The 25,771-nt window shown below is 38.0% G+C and overlaps 1 protein-coding gene across 1 annotated transcript in view; it reads left to right on the top strand.

Moving 5' to 3' along the window:
- Cad87A (cadherin 87A) overlaps positions 1–25,771 on the top strand; it is a 778,434-nt gene that overhangs the window by 741,959 nt on the left and 10,704 nt on the right. The window contains exon 43 of the mRNA XM_090378948.1: positions 60–84. Coding sequence (XP_090235074.1) covers positions 60–84 — 25 coding nt within the window. The remainder of the gene's footprint in view (positions 1–59; positions 85–25,771) is intronic.

The raw sequence follows: 25,771 nt of genomic DNA, 5'->3' as shown, positions 1-25,771 counted from the left end.
TCTAGAAACTGTAGATATATATGAACACAGATATTACAACAATTCTCTTTCCATTACAGAAAGTTGAAGCTTTATGAAGAACAGGTAAGACAATTTCAAGTTCCTACTATAATAACACCTGAATAATAAGCTTAAATTTTGTTCTAGTGAGACATTTAATAATATTGCTTCCAAAGATAACATATTTTGTGATTATTTGGACTGTTCATTCTTTACCCAATGCTACATGTGCAAAAACTAATGGTATGCAGGGGTGTGAACCTATTAATTGAAGATTTCTTAAATATTATGGGGAAAATGTTCTTGAAAAGAATTTCATTTACTACAGTATAAACACAAGAGGTTTTAGAGTTCAAAAGAACTGAAAGGAAAGAAAGTATCAAAAACGACTTGCACATGATTTACAACATTTTAAAAAATAATAAAATTTCCACATTCATGCTACTAACTTTATTTTCCTGTATCAAAGCAGAAAGAGAAAAAGAAAGGGAAATGAAAACATGAAAAAAAAAAAAAAGACAGAAGGAAATGCTTTAATATAGGAGAATAAATAATAATACAGTCAGTGCTAGTATAGCACGTGTTTACACTACACGAATTCGATCATACACGATTTATAAATAGGTGAAAGATATCTTATATAACACGAACCGAATTTGCTTATGCATGATTTGCCTTTGTGTTTACAAGAAATGGCAGTCGAACGCAGAATCACCCCAACCGAATGCAACACAATAGGAATGAAGAGAAGATTCTGAAAATGTATTTATGTTTTTTATATCAGTGAAGGGGAAACACATTTCACCATAATAACGTAAAAACCAACACAATTCCAACTATCGGTATAATTGCAAATGCAATTAGATCGAGTTTACTACCAGTTTATAACAGGTTCCACTAGCAGAAACGCAACTGGAAATTGTTTTTATTGTTTTATGATAGTAACCCCTAGAAATGTGCTTTAGTAAAATGTGAGGTGTTAATAGTGTATCGCTGCCTTTACGGTGTTGTTTATTCAGTTGCTACACGCACGCAGCTTTGTTTATGTGTATCAAGCGTGCCTCCTCGTTTTGTAATTGTGCTTTATTCCCTAAAAATGAGTGAAATACTTAAAAGGTGTGAAAAGGAAGCATCCTGGTGAAGACACTGCAGATTCAGAGAGAAAAAGAAAAGCAATATTGATAAACAGAGGCGGACTGGGTCAAAAATTCTTCCCCGGGAAAATTTATAGTGGCCTCATACTATGGTTTATGGCCAAAATCACACCGGCCTCCGGCCCACCGTGGTTTCCCCGGTAAGGCTTATGGCCAGTCCGCCTCTGTCGATAGAGAAAAAATATGGAATTGTGAAACGCTTTGGGCGAAATGAAAGACCATGTGATATTGCACGTGCTACAGACCTAAATGAGGCAACGCCGAGAATTACAAAGAATGCAGAGAAAATAAAAACAACTTTCATAGCAGGAACAACTCAAAGTGTAATTAAAATCCATTAGATTAAGACACAAAGAATTGGAAGAGATGGAACGGCTGTCATCTGTTTGTATAGAAAATCAAACAAAAGACAAGTTTGTTTACAAAAGCATTAGCAATATTTTATTACGTAATAGTCGTAATAAAATACTTACGTATTTTATTACGATTATTTATTATGTTTGGTAATGTTTTGGTTACAAATGTGTTCAAATCTTGGGTGGTCGGCGCCTAACCCTATTTTTCCCATAGGGCCTGTTGTTTATATTGCACAATTTTGCATTGCACGAGGATTTCTAGGAACACAACTATCGTGTGGAGCAATATGGCCTTAGTTGCTAATGCTCCTAAAAACCAAATAACAAACAAACAAACAACTATCGTGCTATACGAGGACTGACTATATAACAAAATAAAATAATCTTAACAACACAGACATTCCACTCAGTGCTCTTTCTTATGTAAGGGGACATAAATGTACGTTGAAGGACAGTTACCCATAGCTGTGTGAAAATTTGCTTTCAGCCTAGAGGTTGAATTGACTGTTTGAAAAAAAAAAAAAAAAATTTCCATCCGATGTGAAATGGGTTTTTTGAATAAATATAGGGAATGATTAGAGGTGTTTGGTGGTGAGGTATGGGATAAGTAGTGTTTTTTTTTTGGCTGAAGCTATATAAGCTTACTTCCTTACATCATTTGCCACTAATAGTAATCCTGTGCTTCAGTTATAAACCTTGCCAAGTCTCAAAAGTAACATTAAGTAACATATTTGGTTATAGAAAACTCAATGAAATAATGATTTATTTATTTATTTTTGTAAATCAGTTTGTCATCTGGGAATATATCGGCTAAGGTAAAGAACGCCTGCACGAGAAGCACGCAAAAGGTCGATGAAATTTACCGGTAAAAGTACTTTGCCGTAACAGCATTTGTATTGTTGCTCGCTCGGTAAACAGATGGTGGGTGTTATCAGTCTGGAGTAGAAGTTGAATCCCATGGGAGCTTGAAACCCTCCCGAAGTGGGGGAGATAACCTGACTTTTTTTCTTTAGAATCACTAATTGAATTAACCAACTGAATCACGAACAGAGTCATATTGGAAGTTCTGGCGTCGTAAAAAATTTTCTTAACGTAGTTTCACCGGTAAACCTTTTGGAAGTTTGCCATGCTTCTCGTGTGGGCTTCCTTTGCCCCCTTTTTTTTTTTCTTTTTCTTAATAAACAATTTATCCACTAGTCCACCAGTGATTCTAAAGAAAAAAGGTCAGGTTACCCCCTCCACTTTGGGAGGGTTTCAATCTCCACTTGTATTGTACACATTTGTGTACAATACAAATGCCATTAAGGCAAAGTACTTTTACCGGTAAATTTCATCGAACTTTTGCGTGCTTTTTGTGCAGGCTTTCTTTACCTTCACCAATATATCAAAATCTAGTAAGACCATTTAGATTATATACTTAGAATGAATAAAGAAAGCATAAAGAAATCACAACCTGAACTTTACTATACTTCTTTACCATATATGTTTGCCAATACTATTTAAATGTCTCGTTATCCTTTCCGGATAATTTCAAAACTATCAACTATGTTATGAATTAATGTTGGAAAAAAAAGCCACTCATGCCTTTTTTTTTTTTTTTTTTTCAAATTACCTCATAACTGCAAAGAAAATAAAATTTCTAGTCAGTAGTGGAAAGTTATACAAACCTTAGTGCCCTCAAAAGGTGATAATCATTCTACAGTATCAATAACTTTTGCTACTGGCAGACATATCCGGTCCTATTCCCCTATCCTTTTTTCACAAGTAGCTATTATCAGTGACTCTGAAAATAGTCACTGATGATAGATATTTATGTGACCCAGCACATTTTAGCTTTAGGGAATCTTATGTGATGTCTGAGTGTAGGCTTAAGTATTAAGTTCAGCAGCTGAGTGCTTGATGGATCCCTCATTTTAATTCTTTCAAGAACATTACACCTGTTTTTTTAGCTGTTATACTCACCTATCAGAATGCTGAATTTGCACTTAATCTCTCCATTCTTTGCCTTAAGAAAACATGAGGGCATCCCCTTTGACTTTATCTTGTCCTGTTATAAATTGTTCCATAAAAAAGCAACACATAATGCACATTATAAAACCATCATTCATAGAAGAACTGCCCTTGGCATTAGTTGAGGCATATGATTTAAGAAAGCAAACTTATATAGCATATCAGTAAGGATATCCAATCCATGTGTTGGACAAGATTTTGCAGCTCAAATGAACGCTAAGTTTTTAATTATATTTAACCATTTTATTGGCTTAATTGTTATATTAAATTTTCTAAGTATAGTCATAGTCAAGCTCCTTGGTTTATATAGAAAGTTAATGTCTGTAGATTTACCATTCATAACTTGCAGCTATTGTTAGACAATACAACGTATATCCCAAACTAGATAGCGAAACGTAGCACTGTATTAGAAATCTGTTAGCTTAGTCTTAATCACTGAAATTTATTAATCTTTTTAAATTTCATTGTCAATTAAATTGTACTTAAATGCAATCATAACCTAGACTAGAGCAGCAAAACAATGCTCACAGATTACCCAGAGTGCTGTCGCTCAGGGATTCTTTAACACCTCACAATCTAAAAAAAATGCGTGAAATGTGAAATGTTTGCGGACCTATCTAGAACAGGACATGATCTAGCCAAAGAGGATGTCTTTGTTTGTGCTCGGTGCAGAGACTGTGAAGAATTTAGGCTCCAGCATTCTGATGGGTGTCTATGAGAGTTTGAGGTGTAGGGTGGATGCCCTCGGGGAAATTAATAAGAGGGGCTCATCAAGCTCTCAGCTGCCTAACTCAATGCCAGAACTCACTCCTGTGCATCAGGCAACACAATGGCAATCTCCAAGGTAGAATGCGCTGGTCCCATAGGAATTAGTTACTGTAGTGATTCTATTGTCAGGGAGACGGGGTATATATACCGATGAGGCAAAACATTATGACCACCTACATAATATGATGTTGGTCCTCCACGTGCAGCCAAACCAGCTCATACCCGGCGAGGCATAGATGCTACAAGATTTCTAAATGTGTCTTGTGATATCTGGTACCAACACGTAACCAGCAGATCCTATAACTACTGTAAGGTCCATGGCTGAGATGCTGCAGATCAGAGTTGCTGTTCCAACACAAACCACAAATGCTCGATGGGATTTATGTCTGGGAAATTTGGAGGCCAGGGCAATACCTGGAAGTCTTCCTCATGTTTCGTGAACCAGTCTCAACCAATCCGAGCAGGGTGGCATAGTGCATTATCCTGCTAAAAGATGGCACTACCAGACGGGAAAACCATTGCCATAAAAGGGTGTACCTGCTCAGGCAGAGGCGAAAGCGATTCTTGCACTGCTTCTATTGTAATGAGCAGCAACCTAGAGATGGGTGGTAGACATTAGAGTGACCGGCATATGGATGACTAGACCCGACGTATCCCAGCAGAACATCTTCCAAGGCATGACACTGCCAGCGGCTTGTTTTCGTCCCACGGTACATTCAGGCACCATCATTTCCCCAGGTAAACGACGCAGACGTACCTAGCCGACCACGTGGTGCAACAGGAAACGTGATTCATCGGACCAGACAACCATCTTCCAATCACTCAAGGTCCAGTTTCGATGCTTGCGTGCTCATTGTAGACACTGTCACTGGTGAGCCATGGTTAGCATGAGTACTCGGAGCTGCCTGCAGCTATGCAGCCCCATTTATTTCAGCAGGGTTCGATGTACTGTGTGTTGTGACACATCATTACTCCCATCACCAGCATTCCAGTTACCGGATAGTTGCGCTACAATCACACTTCTGTTGCCACATACCATCCAGCAGAGCATTCGCTCACCTCAAGCATCGATCAGCCGTGGTCGTCAAACACCTCGTGGGCGGTTCGTGGGTTCTCCCCTCCTCGGACCACTTTCGGTAGGTACTAACCAAAGCTGACCATGAGCATCCCATCAGCCATGCCGTGCCGTGCCGTTTTCAGGTATGCTCTGACCCAGTCATCTGGCCTTTGTCAAACTCGCTTAAGTCTGCTGCCTTTCCCATCTGAAGAACAAGAGTAACACTGATTAATGGAGCTCAGTATCAGGTGTTTTTTTTTTACCATGTATCAACCTGTGCACGTGCAGTTCACCCGCAGTTGCTTCAATTTGCATAATGACTCTCTGGTCATAATACTTTGGCTCATTGGTACATTATGCAAAAAGGATAGGTGGAACAGGACCAGGGTACGTCTGCCAGCGGCAAAAGTTGATGATGCTGTACAGCAGATATCTCTTAAGGGCTCAAAAGGTGATATTGTTGTAAAAGTTGGCATTAATGACCATAAGAGTAAGAGATCTTCAGATATGCTTAACAAGTATATGTCAATGATGAAAAAAAAGTCGTGAGTTACGGTTGAATTTCTGCACTTTTGCCAAGACACGACAGGAGGGAGTATATGATGAGAGCCTTGTCAAGCAATTTGGCCCTGGAGAGATTGTGCAAGGATAATGGGGTAGAATTTTTTTTAATTGTGGTCTGCACTTGCTAACAGGAGAGACTGCTTCTACAGGGGTGGGATACACATAGAAAGGTTGCAAGAATATTTAATGATGCTATTGAGACTGTGTTAGGTGGGTCGGAAAACTGCTAGCTTTTGGGGAATTAACAGACTAAAAGATTCACAGTAGCCGTAGGCAGAGGCGAAAGCGATTCTTGTACTGCTTCTATTGTAATAAGCAGCAGCCTAGAGAGCAAGTTGCTGGGGGCTTCAAGAGCTGCTGGGATTCATCATGGAACAAAAAAAAAAAAAAAAAAACATGGGCTATGTTAGGGTAGCCAAAAATAGGAACAGGTGCATGTATACTTCTGTGTACACCAATACTAGGAATTTGGTAAATAAATTTGATGAATCTGAGGTGTTGGTCCAAACATCAAAGGCAGATATTGTAAAAATATCACAATTGGTGTCACACAGATATAAGCAATGCAGAAGTGGAATTTGAGGAGTACAATGTGTACAGGAAGGGAGGAGAGGTTATGCTGTTATTTAAGACACATAAAATCTAACAAAGTGCACCCAGTTGACATGGGTGGACAGTGCAATGTTGAGTCAGTTTGGTGTGACAAACACTGGGAAAGGCAAAAGGAGAGTATGAGTGTGCTATAGGCCTAATGACTCTGATGAGTACAATGAACAATTGTGCAGAGAAAGAGTGGGCCAGTAAATCAGAATGTCTTCTAATGAGGGATTTTAACTTTCCAGATATTGACTGGAACTTGTGGATTGGTCACTCGCACTCCACCAAGACTTTTGTGGATTTATTGGAGGATTGTTTTCTACGTGTTTGAAGGGGCAACCATATTACTCTTTTTGATCTGATTATCAGCAGTGATGACACATGCATTAGGAATTTGCAGATAAAGGAAACACTAGATGGAAGTGATCACAGTCTACTAATGTGGGATTTATTTAAAGATGTAACTACCATCAAGGGTAAAGGGAAAGGTTTTTGTTTTCATAAAGGTGACTACAGTGGTCTCAGGCAATTTTTGAAATCTATACAGTGGGATCAATTGATCATGTTAAAAACAGTGCATTAAACTTGGAGGCTACTGGGCTTTTAATACCAACTAAGAAATACTGTTCAAGCCTAAATGGACGTCAGATGAATAAATGAGGCTCGTGGCAGAGAAGAAAATGCATGGAATCCATATAAATTATCAGCCGACACAAAAGCCTGCAGCAGATATAAGCTAGTCTAAAATCAAGTCACAAAGGAGTTTAAGCAAGCAAAGGCTGATTATGAGAAATCCTTGGCAAATGATGCAAAGAAAAACAACAAAGAGTTTTTTACTTATGCAAACTCTAGAAGGAAGGGGATGAATCAGATTGGTCCACATGATGTTGAGCAAAGTGAAGGAGAAATTGTTGAAGTTAAACATAAAAAAAGGCACTTGGGGCAGATGGAATCTATCCAGTTACATTGAAGGAGGCAGGAAGAGAAGCAAGCAAATCCTTAGCCCATAATTATGAGAGCATCTTTAGATTCAGGGGAGGTCCCCATGGACTAGAGATGTGCAAATGTATCCCCAATTCACAAAGGGGGTTTCAAAGGGTGACACAAATAATTATAGACCTGTTAGTTTAACTTCTGTTCGGGGAAAATAATGGAGTCACTGGTTAAAGAAGTGATGCAGGATCACCTAGACAAGACTGCAGTGACATTAACCCTTAACAAACCCATGCTGTTCAGACACAGCATGGGTTTGTTAAGGGGGAAGTCTTGTCTGACCAATCTGATTGATACTACAATGTGGTCACAGAGGAACTGAATGCAAAAAATAATTTTGATATTATATACTTGGATTTCAGGAAAGCTTTTGATACCCATTGATAAAGGTAAAGTGCAGCCATTATCATCCACTGCAGGATGGAAGCCTCCTCAACAATTCATGCTGAAGGAAAATGGACCATAATCTGCCACACTGGTCCACTTCGGGTTGGCAGATCAACCGTATTCAGCAGTGAGGGGCTTGAACCCCGGTCTACTCAAAGAGCGTGTGCTACTGCACTCCCGCTCCGGAGGCCTGCACATGGAAGACTGCTGTACAAACTGGAGCGGTATGGCATTAAGGGCAAGTTGTTGCAATGGATAAAGGGATGGTAGAGTGGAAGATGGCAGAGAGTAGTAAGAAATGGACACTGCTGCTCTACGTTGAATAATGTTATTAGTCAACCAGCCCCAGGGTCAGTGCTGGGCCCATTGTTGTTTTGTGTATTTATTAATGATATCGATGAAGATATATCATTCTGTTCTCCCCTTCCTTACAGAATTACTCGCATGTAAATATAGATGCAAAATATTCATTCATTTTGTCAGCTATCTGAGCAGGATTATCAACAGTCAAACCAGCAACATCAAGTGGACCAACCTGATCCATCCCCTTCATTCTAGAGTTTACATTAGTAAAGAAGTATTTGTTTTTCTTTGCATCCTTTGCCAAGGATTTCTCGTAATCAGTTTTCGCTTGCCTAACCTGACTTGATTACAGACTAGCTTTTATCTGCCATAGGCTTCTGTGTCACCCGATAATTTATATGCATCCCATTTTCTTCTCTGCAATGAGCCTCATTAGTTCATCTGACATCCATTTAGGTCTAAATCTTGAACAGTACTTCTTAGTTGGTTTGAAAAGCTTAGTAGCTTCCAAGATTAATTCCTTTAAGGCTTCTCATTTAGAATTCTGTTTTTAACATCATCATTTGATTCCACTGTATAGAATTTAAAAACTGTCTGAGACCACTGTAGTTCCCTTTACCCTTGATGGTAGTTATATCTTTATGTAAATCCCAGATCAGTACACTCTGATCACTGTCATCAAGTTGTTCCTTTATCTGCAAATTCATAATGCATGAATAATCACTGCTGATAATCAGATGAGTATTACTCCCTCTGGTTGGCCCCTTGAACATGTTGCTGTAGAAAACAATCCTCCAATAAATTCACAAAAGAATATTCACAAAATAAATTCACAAAAGAATAAATTCTTGCTAGAGTGTGAGTGACCAATCCACAAGTTCCAGTCAATATCTGGAGAGTTACGATACCCCATTAGAAGACATTCTGATTTACTGGGCCACTCTATTTCTCTGCACAATTGTTCGTTGTACTCATCAGAGTCATTAGGCCTATAACACACTCCTACTCTCATTTTCCCTTTCCCAGTGCAGTGTCTACTCATGACAACTAGATGAACTCCCTTAGATTTTGTTTCTTAACTGACAACCCCTCCTCCCTTCTTACCCTTTCTGTACATATTGTACTCCCCAAATTCCAATTCTGCACTGCACTGCTTATATCTGTGTTACACCACATCTCTGATATCCCAACAATATCTGCCTTTTATGCCTTGATCAGCACTTAAAATTCATCAAATTTATTTACTATACTTCTAGCATTGGTGTACATGCAGGCATACATGCACCTGTTCTGACTCTTAGTTACCCTAACACAGCCCATGTATTTACTTGTTCCATGACTCCCAGCAGCAGCAGCTTTTCAAGCCCCCAGCAACTGCTGCTCATTACAATAGAAGCAGTGCAAGAATCACTTTCGCCTCTGCCTGCAGCTACCGTTAATCTTTTAGTCTGTGAATCTCCCCAATCTAGCATTTTCCGACCCAACTAACATTGCCAACTAAATTCTACCCAACGTGCCTTGCACAATCTCTCCAGGGCCGAATTTATTGACAAGGTTCTCATCACATACTCCCTCCTATCTTATCTGGGCAGAATTGCAGGCATTTTCAAAGTTAACCCTAACTCGTGACTTTTTTTTAACATTGACCTTTGAACATTCATTCCAAAGCATTCCCACCATTTTGAGCTGTTTGCTTTGCTGCTATGTTATACTATACACTTATGTATAGTGTAACTTTAAACTTACTTTATAAAATCATGTTCCTATTGTTAAATTTATAGTTTATAGACAATAAAAACACTTCTAATATTATTATACTTCAACAGAATTACATAATATAAAAGTTTGGAGCCTAAGTATGAAGGGTTATTTGAGAAGTTTGGTTACTTTTTTTATTTTGTTATTTTTCAACATGGAGTAAATATACTTTTGTCAATGGTGCTGCAATACACTGATTCCAGCAGCAAAGGAAATAGATGAAAGTCCATTGGTGCTAGATTTGGTGAATATGTCAGATGATCCAAAATTTCAAAACCGCACTCACACAGTGTAGTTGTCTTTGTTTTCACACCAGTGCCTCACAAGGTCTGTGTAATATGCCCCTATAACCATCTGGCCTTTTTGAAAGTAAACCACTAACAATACTCCATCAGAATCCCAAGAAACCAATGCCATCACCTTACCAACAGAAGGGATTACCTTGGCTTTCTTTGGAGGTGTGTTTATACTGTTTGGACTTGTCCTTTGGCTCTTGCTGAAAGTTATAGACCTACATCTCATCCCTGTCACAGACCTTGCAACGAAATTTGCTAGACCTACTGTCAACAACTTCTGGAGTGATGGATGTTGCACTACATTTAAATTCTGCTGCCCATTTCTTAATCATGGAATAGGAAGAGACATCCTCCTACAATATTGTAACCATACCCTCATGAAATACCTTTGTCGTTAGTCCCTTTATACCTAAATATTTGATGACTGCACAGTGACTGATTTTGATCATCTCTTCTCATTCACACGACTTTTTTGACTTCAGGTACTGTTATTGAAACTGCATGAAACTTCATAAGTATTTGAAGTACATAATTTTTCTGGACAAGGCATATTATTGCCACACCTTGTGTGTGTGTATATATACACTGGTATGCAAAATTTAAGGACCAGTCAGGTTTTCACCTATAGCTTCTCATAGGAGTGGCCTAAATATGGGTAAAGCATACCAAAGGAACCTTGTGAGGTACAGAAATGATGAAGGAAACAACACCGACACAACAATGGAAACAAAACGGTACAGAGCGACTTGATTCAAAAATGGCAACTTAGCACTGGCTACCATGATATAGATGCATTACTGCCAAAGATGAAACAAAGAGAAGAGGTGGTTCTCAGTAGGAGATATGGCCACTCCTGTCCATAATCAGAACAATGTTGTTAATAAGTTCTTGTGGTAACATCATCCATTCCTCTGTCAGCACCATCTTCAGCTGATGAGCATTTTCTGGTGGGTGTGGACATGCCGCTAAGCATCTCCCCACAGCATCCCATGTGTTTGATGGGATTCAGATCGGTAAAATGGACAGGCCAATCCATATGAACAGTCTCCTCACTTTCCAAAAGCATATCAACAGTTGCAGTGTGATGGGGTGTGGCGTTATCATCCCTAAACACAAACTCGGGGCTAATGGCACCTCGGAACAGACGCACATGGGGAAGGATTACCTCAATACAGTAGCGTGCACCGGTTACAGTACTGCCCTCCAGTATCTGGAGTTGTGTACATCCATCCAAGATAAAGCCTCCCCAGATGAGAACACCTCGACCGCCATATCGATCCCTTTCAGTGATGTTTACGGGGTGATACCGTGTGCCAAGCTCTCGCCAGATCAGCTGACATCCAGAATTGCTGCTGAGACTGAATCTACTCTCATCAGTAAAGAGTACGTAAAGTAAAGATTTTGTGATTGTAACCTTTAGAAATAGTCCTTAAGTTGGTCCTTAAGTTTTGCACACCAGTGTATATACTGGTGTTCAAAGAAAGTGCATCACCTAGGAATTTCACATTTCTAACCCTTTTTTGCATGTTACATTAATGACTAGCATCACAAATAGAAATATAAACAAAAGATATTTATTAATAGCTAAGGCAAAGCTAAGTAATTTTTGACAGGTGCTCTCAAAATATTCCAAAATGAGCATTTGCAACCTTTATAGAAAAATTTTGATAAATACGACAATTATGGCTGAAATGATATTAGAAGCCCTCAATTTGCTTCAGTTTATCATTTTAAATGGAAAACAAAATGAAAAGTTCACCAAGTAGAAACTAATGTGTAGTTTAACCGAATCTGGCCCTGATGACAGCAGCACACTGTGTGGCACTGACAAGATCATTTTCTGAAGATAGTCAACTGATAGTTTGTGGTTCCAAACATGAATTATGGCTTCCTGAAGTTCAAAAAGGGTCTTTGGTTTCTTTCTGGCAACTGCAGATTCCACATGATGCCAACAGGTCTCTATAGGATTCAAGTCCAGGCTGTTTTCTGGCTAGCTAACAGTTGTAATGGACCGTTCTTCCAACCAATTTTTCACCTGTAACAAATATAAACACATTACTGTTGAACCTCTAATGCAGAAATGAAGCTAAAGTAACTACAGACCTGCCTACTTACACTTTTTTCCCAATGACAAGGAGCAGTCATGCTGAAAGATGCAGTTACTTGGCAGATTGAAACGGTCTCTAATGGTTGGCAGCAATTTGCCTTCCAATATAGCCAGGTATCCACTGGCATTTACGGAACCTTTTATAAACTGCAGGTGACCTACTCCGCTATACGAAATGCACCCCCATATCATTTTGCTGGTAGGGAATTTCACTGTAGATACCGTACAGTCTCGATGGAATTCTTCACCATATCTACTGCCAATTGTTTGTCTCCCATCAGAGCCATGCAGGTTGAATTTTTTCTCATCCGAGAAAATAACTGACTTCCACTGCTCAGGGCCCATTTGACATGCTCCTTACACCAAATTAATTGGACCTCTTTTCATTTTTTGTGTGAGGAGGGGCTTCTTCTGCATGTTCGGGAGGCAACTAGAGGGAGTAATACTCTTGATTTGATTATCAGCAGTGATTCTTCATGCATTAAGAATCTGCAGATAAATGAACCACTAGGTGGCAGTGATCACAGTGTGCTGAAGTGGGATTTACTCAAAGAGGTAACTACCATTAGGGGTAAAGGGAAGGGTTATTGCTTCCGTAAAGGCGACTATGATGGACTGAGACAGTATTTAAATTCTATACAGTGGGACCAACTGATGATGTTACCAACAGCAAATTCAAAATGGGAAGCATTCAAAGAATTAATCTTGGAAGCTACTAGGCTTTACATACCAACTAAGAAATATTGTTCAAGGTTTAGGCCAAAATGGATGTCAGATGAACTAATGAGGCATATGGCAGAGAAGAAAAATGCATGGGATACTTACAAATTAACACATGACACAGAATGCTATGATAGATACAAGTTGATATGCAACCAAGTTACAAAGGAGGTTAGGCAGGCGAAGGCAGATTACGAGAAATCCTTGGCAAGGGATGCAAAGAAAAACAGCAAAGAGTTCTTTACTTATGTAAACTCTAGAAGGAAGGGGATGAATCAGATTGGTCCACTTGATATTGATGGGTCAACTGTTGATGACCCTGCTCAGGTAGCTAACAAACTAAATGAATATTTTGCATCGACATTCACACATGAGGAGTTATTCAGCGAGGGGAATGCCAGAGGTGTATTCAACTCTAGCAGTAAGCTACAGAATCTTGAAATAACTGGGAGTAAAGTGGAGGAGAAACTGTTGAAGATAAACACAAGAAAGGCACCCGGGGCGGATGGGATCTATCCAGTTATATTAAAGGAGGCAGCAAAGGAAGTAAGCAAACCCTTAGCCATAATTATGAGAGCTTCCTTGGACTCAGGGGAGGTACCCATAGACTGGAAATGTGCAAATGTGACCCCAATTCACAAAGGAGGATCAAAGGCTGCACAAGTAATTATAAACCTGTGAGCTTAACTTCTGTTCCAGGAAAATTAATGGAGGTACTGGTTAAAGAAGCACTGCAGGATCATTTAGACAAGACTTCAGTTATAGCTCGGACACAGCATGGTTTTGTTAAGGGGAAGTCTTGCCTGACCAATTTGATTGGATATTATGATGCAGTCACAAAAGAACTGGATGCAGGGAATAGCTTTGTTATTATATACTTGGATCTTAGAAAGGCTTTTGATACTGTTGCACATGGAAGACTGCTACACAAATTGGAGCAGTGTGACATTGGAGGCAAATTGCTGCTATGGATAAAGGGGTGGTTGAGGGGGAGAAGACAGAGAGTGGTAATCAATGGACACTGCTCATCGTGGACTAATGTTATTAGTGGAGTCCCTCAGGGCTCAGTGTTGGGTCCATTATTGTTTTCTGTATTTATAAATGATATTGATGATGGTATATCAAGCTTAATGTCCAAGTTTGCAGACGATACAAAGGTTGGCAGGGTTGTCAAGGACACTACTGACACTATGCTGCTGCAACAGGATCTGGAAAGGTTGAGCAGATGGGCTGAGAGGTGGCAAATGAAGTTTAACTTTGACAAATGTAAAGTACTACACATGGGAAACAGCAACCCCAGAGCAATGTACTACACTGACAGTGGTAGAGAATGAAAGGGACTTGGGGGTGGTTGTGCAGGAAGATATGAAGTTCTCTGAGCAGTGCAGACAGGCTGCAAGAGTAGCTCATGGAGTATTGTCAATGATATACAGGAATTTTTCCAGCAGGGATAAGGAGGTGATTATTCCATTGTATAAGGCAATGGTCAGGAGGCCTCATTTCAAGAAGTATGTAGAGCTGCTGGAACGAGTACAGAGAAGGGCAACAAGATTAGTGAATGGAACAAAGGGGTGCTCTTACGAAGAAAGGCTTAAGTTTTGCAAATTACAGTGTCTGGAGACTAGGCACCAGCGAGGTGATCTGATAGAGGTGTATAAAGGCTTGAATGGTTTGAGCATGCTCAATGCTGATGGGATTCTTCCTCTAGCTCAGAATAATCACCTGAGAGGGCATAAATTCAAATTGAGGAAAGACAGATGTAGGATAGACGTGCGGAAATTTGCCTTTAGCCAGCGGGTGGTTGGTTGGTGGAACAGATTTCCATCCCTTGTAGTGGAGGTTGATAGCCTAAATAAGTTTAAGGCTCAGCTGGACAGGTATTTTGAACGAACAAACAGAGGGGTGAAGTGGAAGTGGTTTTTTTTTTTTTTTTTTTTTTGGCTGATGCTGCATAAGCTTGCTTTCTTGCATCAAATGCCTCTACTAATGCTAATGACAGGCTACAAGCCCATTTTTGAAGAGGCGTCTTCTGACTGTTACTGCACTTGCTGCCACTCCTGTATGTTCTTCCCATTCACTTTTCAGCTCAGACAAAGAAGCTTTACGGTTTTTAAGGCATAAGCACTTCAAAATGCAGTCATGTTTTGGCGTAGTTTGACTTGTTTGCGTCCAGTTCCTTCTTCCCTAACAGCAGAACCAGTATTCTTGAGTTTGGAAAGAAATCTACTCACTGTTGATTGATTTCAAGACACCCTATAAGCAATATGACAGGAAGAAGTAGGTAGTTGGTTGGTGGAACAGACTTCCATCCCTTGTTGTGGAAGTTGGTAGCCTAAATAAATTTAAGGCTTAGCTGGACAGGTATTTTGAACGAACGGAGGGGTGAAGTGGAAGTGTGTGTGTTTTTTTTCTCTTTTTGTCTGATGCTGCATAAGCTTGCTTTCTTTCATCATATGCCTCCGCTAATGCTAATGTAAAGCAACAATAGCAGTCTTATTTCGTGGTGTCAACTGCACCTAACTCGCCATCCTAACACAAGCAAGGAATGACTGTAACTCTTACAGAGCATGCTTATATAGTTGAAAATAATAGCTGATGCAATATTACACCATCAACTACGCGTGTCAATCTTATCTGATGCAATCTGTAAAAAAATATTTCCATATACTTACGTTATTCGGACAACAATTACAATTTTAAGGGGTGATGCACTTTCTCTTTTGTTGTTTGTTTGTTTATTTGGTTTTTAGGAGCATTAGCAACTAAGGCCATATTGCTCCGGGGATATGCGGTGGTCATTCCCTGACCTTTCCGCATCCTCCGTATTTGGTGATCACAGGCTCGAACCCCAGTCTAATCAAGAAGTGTATGCTACGCACTGCTGCTCCTGCCCACCTGGCTACGGAGGCGCCTGCACTTTCTCTGAACATCAGTGTATATGTACGAGGTTGCAAAAAAAAAGAACACAAAGTAAATGAGCTCAAAAATAGTTTATTCAAAGTAATCATCTAGTGTGAAGTATGATTTTCCATTCAGCAGTTACATTTTTTTTTTATGTCCTCAACAACCCGAAATCTCTTTGTTTTGAGGGCAGTTCTCATCTTGGGAGAGAGTAAAAAGTCTGCTGTTACTAGATCAGGAGAGTCGGGTGGATGGCTGATATGTACAATGCCATGTTTCATTAAAAATGTATTCACAACAATTGTGGAATAGGTGGGGGGGGGACATTGTCATGCAGCAAGAACCAGCTGCCTTCTTCTCTGAAATTGCAGCCTCACCAAGAAATGCATTTAAATTGTCTTTGAAGCACCTAGAATGTAGCATTGTTTTTCTCCCTATCTGTACAAATTCCTTGCAAATCATACCCTGAATGTCAAGAAACATGATCAGCACCATCTTGGTCCTGGAATTCTGTAAACTAAACTTTTTGGGCCTTAATGATTTTTTTGTAGTCTACTGCAATTCATTTTTGGATTGTACTGAAGCACTTATCTCAGGTGACAATACAGTCGAGAAAATTAGGTTGTCTTGACAAGTCTGGATGAAGTCTTTGCATGATGACATTTCATTGCTTCTGCTCATCACTGAGGCTGTGCTGTGTTGTGCATATTTTGCAGACCTTTTTCCCTAAATCTTCCTGCAGAATTTGACAAATCATCTCCTTATTCATATCCAACTCATCAGCTCATTTGACAATCATTTTTGATGGTCAAATGATCTCTTGCCACAATTTTCTGAGCTTTTGCAACTCTGTCCTCATATTGAGAGGTTGATAAACTCCCACTTCTTGGGTCATTGCAAACATCCTCACATCCATCTTTGAACTGCTGATATGACTTAACATTTCATCACCATAAACAGTGTTTAACATTTCATACATTTCTGTTGCAGATTTTCCCAGTTTAAAACAAAATCTGATATTGGTTCATTGCTCATTTGCAAAATCATGATATGGAACATCAATACTACTAACAAAACTTGCAGCCTGTCATCGTATAAAAATGGCAGTTTTATTATGTGTGTTTACAAGCCAATTGGCATGTTGTGTGGTCTTAAAAACCTAGAATAATTCAAAAGAGAAAAAAAAAAACCTTACTCCTTCCACATCAGATTGGCTGACTATATCCCTGACTTGAGGCCTTTATGAATTCCTATAATTTGTGAACAGACCTCTCCAAATGAGTGAAGTGTGACAAATCCACTATACTGTTGCTGAGGGCTATTTTAGCACATTTATTATTATAGAAATACTTGCAATAACTGATATCTTCATAAGCTGGCACATAGTTACTGGTAAATGTATAAACACATATTAGTTAATGTTGCAGCATATTACATCCCACATGCATTAGATTTTTATTACGTTAACTGAAGGCATTAGTAAATAAAAATTATCTTATTACCAATTAATTAGTAAATGATTAAATAATAATATATAATGAATATATTATATTCATTATATATGAATATTCCCGATGAATATTCACTACACATTTTGTAATACTTTACAATCAATAGCACGCGAAATGCAAACATAACAATAAACATAGTATTTAGTGCTTCATCTACAATATATGGTGTATATGTAAATATACATTGAGTGATCACTAAATTATGACCACCCCTATGAAAACTGAATGCGACCCATTGACCACATGAGGTATGGGAGTGCAGAGTTAGTCGACCTACATAGCATAGATAAGGTGTCAGTGGTTCAGTAGGTAGTAAAATTCCGAGCGTGATGGGTAAAAGGAAGGAGTTATCGGACTTTGATAAAGGACAGATTGTGGGTTCTGGTGCGAGCTGGTGCCTTGATTTACCAAACGGCTGAACTGGTGGGGTGTTCGAGAGCTGCCGTAGTTAAAGTGTACCAGAATTGGCTTCAAAACGGTGAAACAACGACCTCCGGCAAAACTGCAAAGGTCAGCAAAAGGTTGATGTTAGAGGTGAGCGCCGGGTCCAACGATTCGTACAGGCGAACAAGCATAGCACTGTTCAAGGGTTCACTACCCAATACAACATGGGCCAATCCAGAACAATATCTGGCGTGACCATGCGTCACATGCTTGCACGTATGGGCTATACCAGCAGCAACCCCTATGGCATCCTCTCGTAACCAAGGTTCATCAGCGTAAAAGACTCACCTAGTGCAAAGAACATGCAAGTTGGACGTTAGAAGACTGGAATAAAGTGTGCAGGTCGGTTGAGTCAAGTTATTTACTCCACAGCGTGAATGGTCATGTACGGATTTGGCGTCAACAACATGGGGCTCTTGATCCATCATGCATGGCATCAAAATTGCAGGCCGGTGGAGGCAGTTGCATGATGTGGGGCATGTTTCACTGGCAGGAACTTGGACCGCTGGTGAACAACGTATCAGTGGTCTCCACTATCATCAACTGCTTTCTGACTGTGTACATCCCCCGCTATGTTACACTTTTTCCCAAATGGTGATGATGTCTTCCAAGATGACAATGTGCCAAGCCATCAGGCATTTGTTGTGCAGGAATGGTTTTAGGAACAGAGTTCTGACTTCCAGCATATTGATTTGCTTCCGAACTCCCGCGATATCAATCCCATAGAGCACTTGTGGGACACTATGGAAAGGCATATCAGGCATCTGGATACACCAATCACCTCCACAGCTGACTGCATTACACACAGCTTGGTTGGTCATACCTCCCGAACACTTCTGACATCTTGTTGAATCAATGCCACATCGGATAGCTGCTGCTGTACTGAGGGCAAAAGGAGGACCTACGACGTATTAGGTAGGTGGTCATAATTCAGTGATCATCCTGTACTGAGGGCAAAAGGAGGACCTACGAAGTATTAGGTAGGTGGTCATAATTCAGTGATCACCCAGTGTATATAACCTATGTGATAATTACAGGAAAAAAATAATAAATAAATACAAAGTTTTCCGGATTTCTAATTGTACTCAAGGAACAAAATATGAAATTTATAAAAATTAGTCCATTGGGATTTGAGTTATTACATTTGGATAGACAGACAAAGAAATAATAACTGGCAGATTTTTAATGATTCAACTTTAAACCTGCAGTGATAACACTGCACTTAACAGATATAGTTCCAAAATAATGATTAAAAATCTGAAATTTTTTCTAGCTTCCTAAATATAGACAAATTTTAACTGTAATTCTAGATTTTTTTTTTTTTTTTTTTAACTTTTTCTGTAGAATCTAACACACATTTTTATTTTTAAGTAAAATTTTAGTATTTGTATCAGTAAAAACCTTCTAGTGGCAGACAGCAAGCTTATACAGCATTAGCCAAAAAAAAAAAAAACTCTCCATATCACTTGTCTATCCCATTCTGATAGTTTGACTAGTTCTTCCTCAAATGTACTGAAAATACCCACTTCTACACTATCAGATAGAGGTTGCTTCTAGAAAACTACCCACTGGCAAACATCTGTGCATCTATCCCACAACCATCCTTTCTTGATTTGAATTTATGTCCCCTCTTGTATGTAGTCTGAGCAAGAAGAAGGATTCCATCAGCACATTAAATTTACTCAATCCATGCAAAGCTTTAAATGCTTCAATCACATCTCAACACAGGTACCTAGCTTCCAGATGCTGAAATTTGCAGAAATGAAGCCTTTCATTGATAAGAGCATCATATTGTTCTTATCATTAATCTTGTTCTCTTCTCTGCACAGACATCCATTCCAGTAGATCCACATCCTTCCAGACTAGTATGCAATACCTAAAATACCTTACATAATGGAATAACCTGCTTTCTCTTGCTGCATACCATTATCAATACCTCATCAGCTGTGTGCACTGCTCAGAGAACCTGACTGCCCAAATACCCACAGGTCTTTTCCATTCTTTGCTACCCTGAGTGTGGTACTACACAATTGGAACATTAATCTGGGATTACAGCGAGTCTTCAACTTACACAGTTAATTCATTCTGAATGTTTCTGTTTAAGTTGAAAACTGCATTGGTCAAGCAGTGCTTAAATACAAATATATTTTTGACATATGCATTTTTTTCATAGGATAGTTAAACAGGTACTGCTTATGAAAAGAAAATGTTAAAGAAACTGAAAATTTACAGTATGCATATAGAGTACATATATAAAAACATAATTGTAATAAAACTAATACATAATCATTAGGAATACATATACATACTATTCAATTATTATGTGCTCAAATTATATGCCACTGTTGAATTTTTTTTTTTTTTTTTTTTTTTGGTAGTTGTTGGCGCATCGGCTTCTGTGGCCATAATGCACCTCCCAAGGTTTTTGCAGTACTTTGATCCAAGCCCGAGGCGGGATTCGAACCCGCAACCTTTGGGTTGCCAGGCAGGCACTTTACCCACCCGGCTAGCCCGGTCGGCACCACTGTTGATGATGTTGGACATTTTTTCTCTGATTTATGGAAGTACGTGTACCTATCCAGTGATGTCATTACTTCTTGTCATAAATCAGTTTATAGCATGTAATAGCATCATGCACTGCTCTAAACACTTTCCCAAACTGTTCGGTGTGTGGATCCTGAGCCTCTAAAGCCAGCCAGTTCTTTGTTGATCATATTACAGCATTCTGCCATCTGCTTAGTCTCAAATCATTTTGGTGGTTCAAGCTTCTTGCTCTTCCTCTGAAACATCATCATTTCTCTAGTCTTCAAGTTCCATTGCTCATTTCCTTTGTATGACTTTGCAACAATTCAATAAAATTATTTTCCTCTAGATTTAATTCAGATTTCCTGGTCATTTCCACAAAATTGCTAATTACATCTTCATGTTCTTCAGATCCTGTAGCATCTTGAACAAACTGGTTGATGAGTTTCTTCCAATTGTTTTGTAAATGTCATACTCTTTCCAGAACTGTTTCAATGATTTGCCATTCTTCCTTTGGTGGCCCTTACTGTCTTGTCTAAATGTTGTTCATAGGTAATACTTTTTAAAAGTCTGTATGGGACATTGATCCATGGGTTATATGAGGAAAGTTAAATTTGGAGGCAAGAATATACCTTTATGTTTTCATTATAGTCACATGCAGTTGTTAGGTGACCTGTTGCTTATCAACCAACAGCAATATCTTAAATGATAGGTTATTTACCTTTTAATGTTTTGAACCTCATGCACAAAATGATGAAGAGACCAGTCTTAAAAAATTTCTTGAGTCACCCCTGGATTGGATTTCCATACATAGTGATGTCTTTGCAATATTTTTGAAGGCCCTTGGGTTTTCACTATGGTAAACTAACAATGGTTTTATTTTGAAGTTCCCAGCAGCATTTCTATCAAGTAGAAGCATCAGCCTGTCCTTTGATACCTTAAATCCTGGCAATTTTTTTTCCATCTTGTGCAGTGTAAGAATGAGCTGGCATTTTTTTTATAAAATAACTCAGTTTCATACATATTAAAAACTTGTTGTGGCAGGTAATCCTTGTTTTTGATAATTTCTGCCAAAGTCTTAGGGAACTCTGTAGCTGCTACTGTCTGCACTAGCAGCCTCACCAGTCACTTTGATGTTATGTAGTTTAGCACATGACTTAAATTGCAATGTATATATCACCAGCAACACCTTCACCATGTTTACACTTTAGTTCTTCAAAAAGACTCAAGGCTTTTTCTTGTATGAGCATAAGACTTATTGGCATTCATTGTTGTTGCACATCTTCAATCCAAATCACCAATAATTTTTCTCCATATCTTAAGCACATGGGGAAGGATTACCTTCCCCATGTGCTTAAGATGCACATTTTAATATGCCTGTTTTCTTGGAAATGATTGTCGATTGCAAAATTCGAACTTTATCTTTTATAATAGTTCTATCAGTGGATTCATTATTTTGTAAGTGCATCCAAAATGCTACTTAATTATTTCTACTATAGTTTCTATACTTATAATGTGCCTCTTCTTACCACTGTGAACATTTTCACCACTTTTAAGTTTCTCAGACACGTTTAGGATTTATATTATTGTTTATAATAAGCACTATGTCGATTCACTAACAAGACACAATTTGCATCAAGGTAGAACTGAATAAAATGGCAATGACACTATCAGCCATGCATCATCTTACCATCTATTAAGCACCAAGTGCCGTTTTGGCCTCATGAAGTATACATATGTATACTTCATGAAGTTTATATACATACATTATATATGTCTATACATATATATATATATATATATATATATATAACATAAATAAAAATAATAGGATGTATTGATAAAACAATGTCTAAAAAAAAAAAAAAACGAAAAAGTTATTAATTTATTTAATCAGATTATGGATCCAGAACACTACTAGTTATAGCAGAAATACCTAGCAACCATAATGAAATATAGACAAATGTATTGAGTAGGGTTGCTAACCTGTCAAGTGTAATTAAATTGGAATAAATTGAAAAAATGCCTGAAAGGTAAAAGCAGATTACCTGAAATTAAGATTAACTTAAAAATAATAGAAGCTAACATTATTATTTTTATGTTATTTTTAAGTTAAATCTTAATTTCATTTAATTTCAGGTAATCTGATTTTATCTTGCAGGCATTCTTAATTTATTCCACTGTAATTACACTTGACAGGCCAACAACCCTACTCAATATATATATAGGCCCAGCACTAAATCCTGGTGGACTCCATTTAATAACATTGCTCCAAGAAGAACAATGCCCATTGCTAACCACTCTGCCTTCTCTCACCCTTTATCCATAGTAGTAACTTGCTCTTAATGCTACAGTGCTCCAATTTATATAGTAATAGTTTTATGTGCAACAGTATGAAAAGCTTTTCTGAAATTTCAAAATTATTTGTTGCAGCGTAAGCTTCCTTGACAAATCTCTCGGAAAGAGCCTAATAAAAAATCCATTAACTGAGTTGAGTTATTTTATGCAGACAAACAGACACTTTACACATGTATGCTAACACATCTAAAAACATATGGAATAAAAAGAGAAAGAGTGCATTTGAAATGAAATCAGTAAATGACCATATATAACAGGGATATCAAATAGTACTACTTATAAGTGTTCTGAAAAATATTTACATGCTAAAATTATAGAAATATTATGAAGAAAGACAATATAGTCACATAAAAGTAACTGCAAAATTAAAACCTCTCTCTCTTTCTCATATACAGCAATACCTCGCTTAGCTTCAAACAGCACAGTTTTCAATTAGGTTTAAGTCGAAAATTTACTGTACATATTAAAACTCATTCAATAGCCTAGACATGTATTCTACATATATGCTGCATTGTCATAGCCTAGGTACATGTGCATATATGCTGTGGTGCCAACTCTATTGTCTCACATGCACATGTGCCAATAGCTCCCCTCAGGCAGTCAACAGCAATGTGCAACAGTGTTCAGTATTCTTAATTCCATCCTGACGAGATGACATGATAGCTTTTCAAACTTTTCATTTCACAATTTATTTTTTACCCCTTTAATTAAATACGATCAAAAATATATCTGCATCGTGGTTATAAATCACTGCCAACAACATGGTTTGGGAGCATGTGCCCCATTTGGCAAATGATTTCACTGGTTTTGAATCACAAGTTCAGACAATTACCGAAGACATTGTGAAGATCGGAAAAGACTTGGGATTCGAAACTTTGGACACTGCCAATGTACGTAACTGCACTGACTTACATGCAAATGACTTAGATGATATAACTCTCCTTGAAACTGACAAGCAAACTGCATAGGAAGAAGAGAAAAACAATTCTGAAGTGGATAACACTGAAGTGGCACCAAAGAATTTTCAACAGAAGAATTGGAGAAAGTTTTTCAGGGGGTTGACATGGCCTGCGAGGGGATTCGATGCTACAAAGGCTTATATGCTGAGAAAAAGAAGAGATGACTTCATCAGACTTCATTATTGAAATACCTAAATAAACAAAGTTTTTTTTCTCATGATGCAATAGTTTTGCAATATTTTTTTTTTATTTCAAATCCTTTTAATTGGCTATCAAGTACAAATTGTTTATAGATTTATTATAATTTGTTTATAGACTGTTTCTCTGGTACACATTCAATTATCATTATTAGCTATATGGTGCAAACTGCCTTAAGGAAGCCTGAAGCTTTTGCTGCGCCAGGCAAAAAAAAAATTTCTGAGTTACCGAGAGAGAGAGAAAGAAGGAAATCACCAAGAAAGAGAAGAATGATGATATCCAGCTCAGGACCCTGGGTGTGCCAAGCCCATATTCACCAGATGTGAGCCCCTGGGGTAAATTAAAACCCATTATAATTATACCTCAATCAGCATGGTTTCACATAACACGGAACAGTTTCGGTACCAATTAATAGTGATATGCAGGGTATTGCTGTACTTCAACATAATGCACAAAGTAATTATTTACAAATAACAGCATATACTTAAAATTATATATTTTTTTGTAGCTTATATTTCTAAATTTCTGGAAGACAAAAATATCAAAAAAAAAAAATATATATATATATACAGTGGAACTTCTCTATTACGAAATTCTATTTAACAAATTTCTCTATATTGCGAATTTTTCCACAAAACATTGCACCTTGAAACGAAATTACATGTAAAATTAACCCCATATAGCGAAGTGTTAGTCTCTCTATAATGAATTTTTTTAAAAAATTAGCAATTAGTAAAAGCATTTTTGAAGATTTTCAAGCATTTACTACTAAACAGCCACTCAAATATATGACCTCCTTCCCTCCGAAATTACGCATTAGCATCTAGAATTAATCATCCTTTTAGTGAATACTTGTGGTCATTGACGCCTGTAGGAGGGTCTTTGTTTCATTTTTGTTACAGTTATAAAGCCAAATGGGTTTCCTTAAAAGGGTCATAAACTTTACAATAAATAGGATAGATTTGTAAATTGATGTTGGCTCACGGGAAAACGAAATTCGCTGCGGTAAACCTTTAGCATGCAGCGGCGGCAATACATAGAATGCTACCATAGTCGATTTTTAGTAAAGCCTACTGAGTGACATTCGCTTCTCACCTCAACCGTACCACGCGACTTTCCTGTCAATCATTATATGATATGTCCATTCTCATCTAATTGGACTCCTAGTAGATGGTTTTCATGATTTTTTTTTTTTTTTTTTAATTCCGTTCTTTTAGAACAATTTGTCATCAATCACATAGGCTATATGCTCTTGTATTTTTTATGTATTTTTTCTGAAAAGTAACATACAGCATACATTAACCGTAAATTTTTTTTCGTGTATATATGAATGAAAGTCGTATATTTCTTCAAAGTGATTGATAGGAAAAGTCACGTGATACTGTTGAATTGGCAAGTGAATGTCATTGAGTATGCGGTACTAACAATTCACTATATGGCCAGCGCAGCGAAGTGTGCGGTGTATGTATCGGCAAGAGCTGTAGTCCAGTAATTTTTACATTTGTGGAAACAATGTCGAAGAGAAAGTTTTTAAGCATTAATGATAAAGTAAAGATTCTTCATGATACTGACAAGGGTTTTAAGAAAACAGATATTGCGGAAAAATATGGCATACCTGCAAGCAGTTTATCTACGATTTTAAAAAATCGAGAATCAATTTTAAATGCAATTGAAGGAGGAGCAGACAAGAAGCGAATTAAGTTGTGTATATACGAAGATGTTGATAAAGCTGTTGTAAAATGGGTGCAAATGATACGTGAAAAGAATATACCAACATGGGGTCCAATAATTAAGCAACAAGCTCTGA

Source organism: Mastigoproctus giganteus, chromosome 8 (genome assembly GCF_048544385.1).
Source record: "Mastigoproctus giganteus isolate SK-2022 chromosome 8, ASM4854438v1, whole genome shotgun sequence".
NCBI lineage: Eukaryota > Metazoa > Arthropoda > Arachnida > Uropygi > Thelyphonidae > Mastigoproctus > Mastigoproctus giganteus.
Note: the sequence above shows the minus strand (reverse complement) of the source record. Positions and strands in the feature narration are given on the sequence as shown.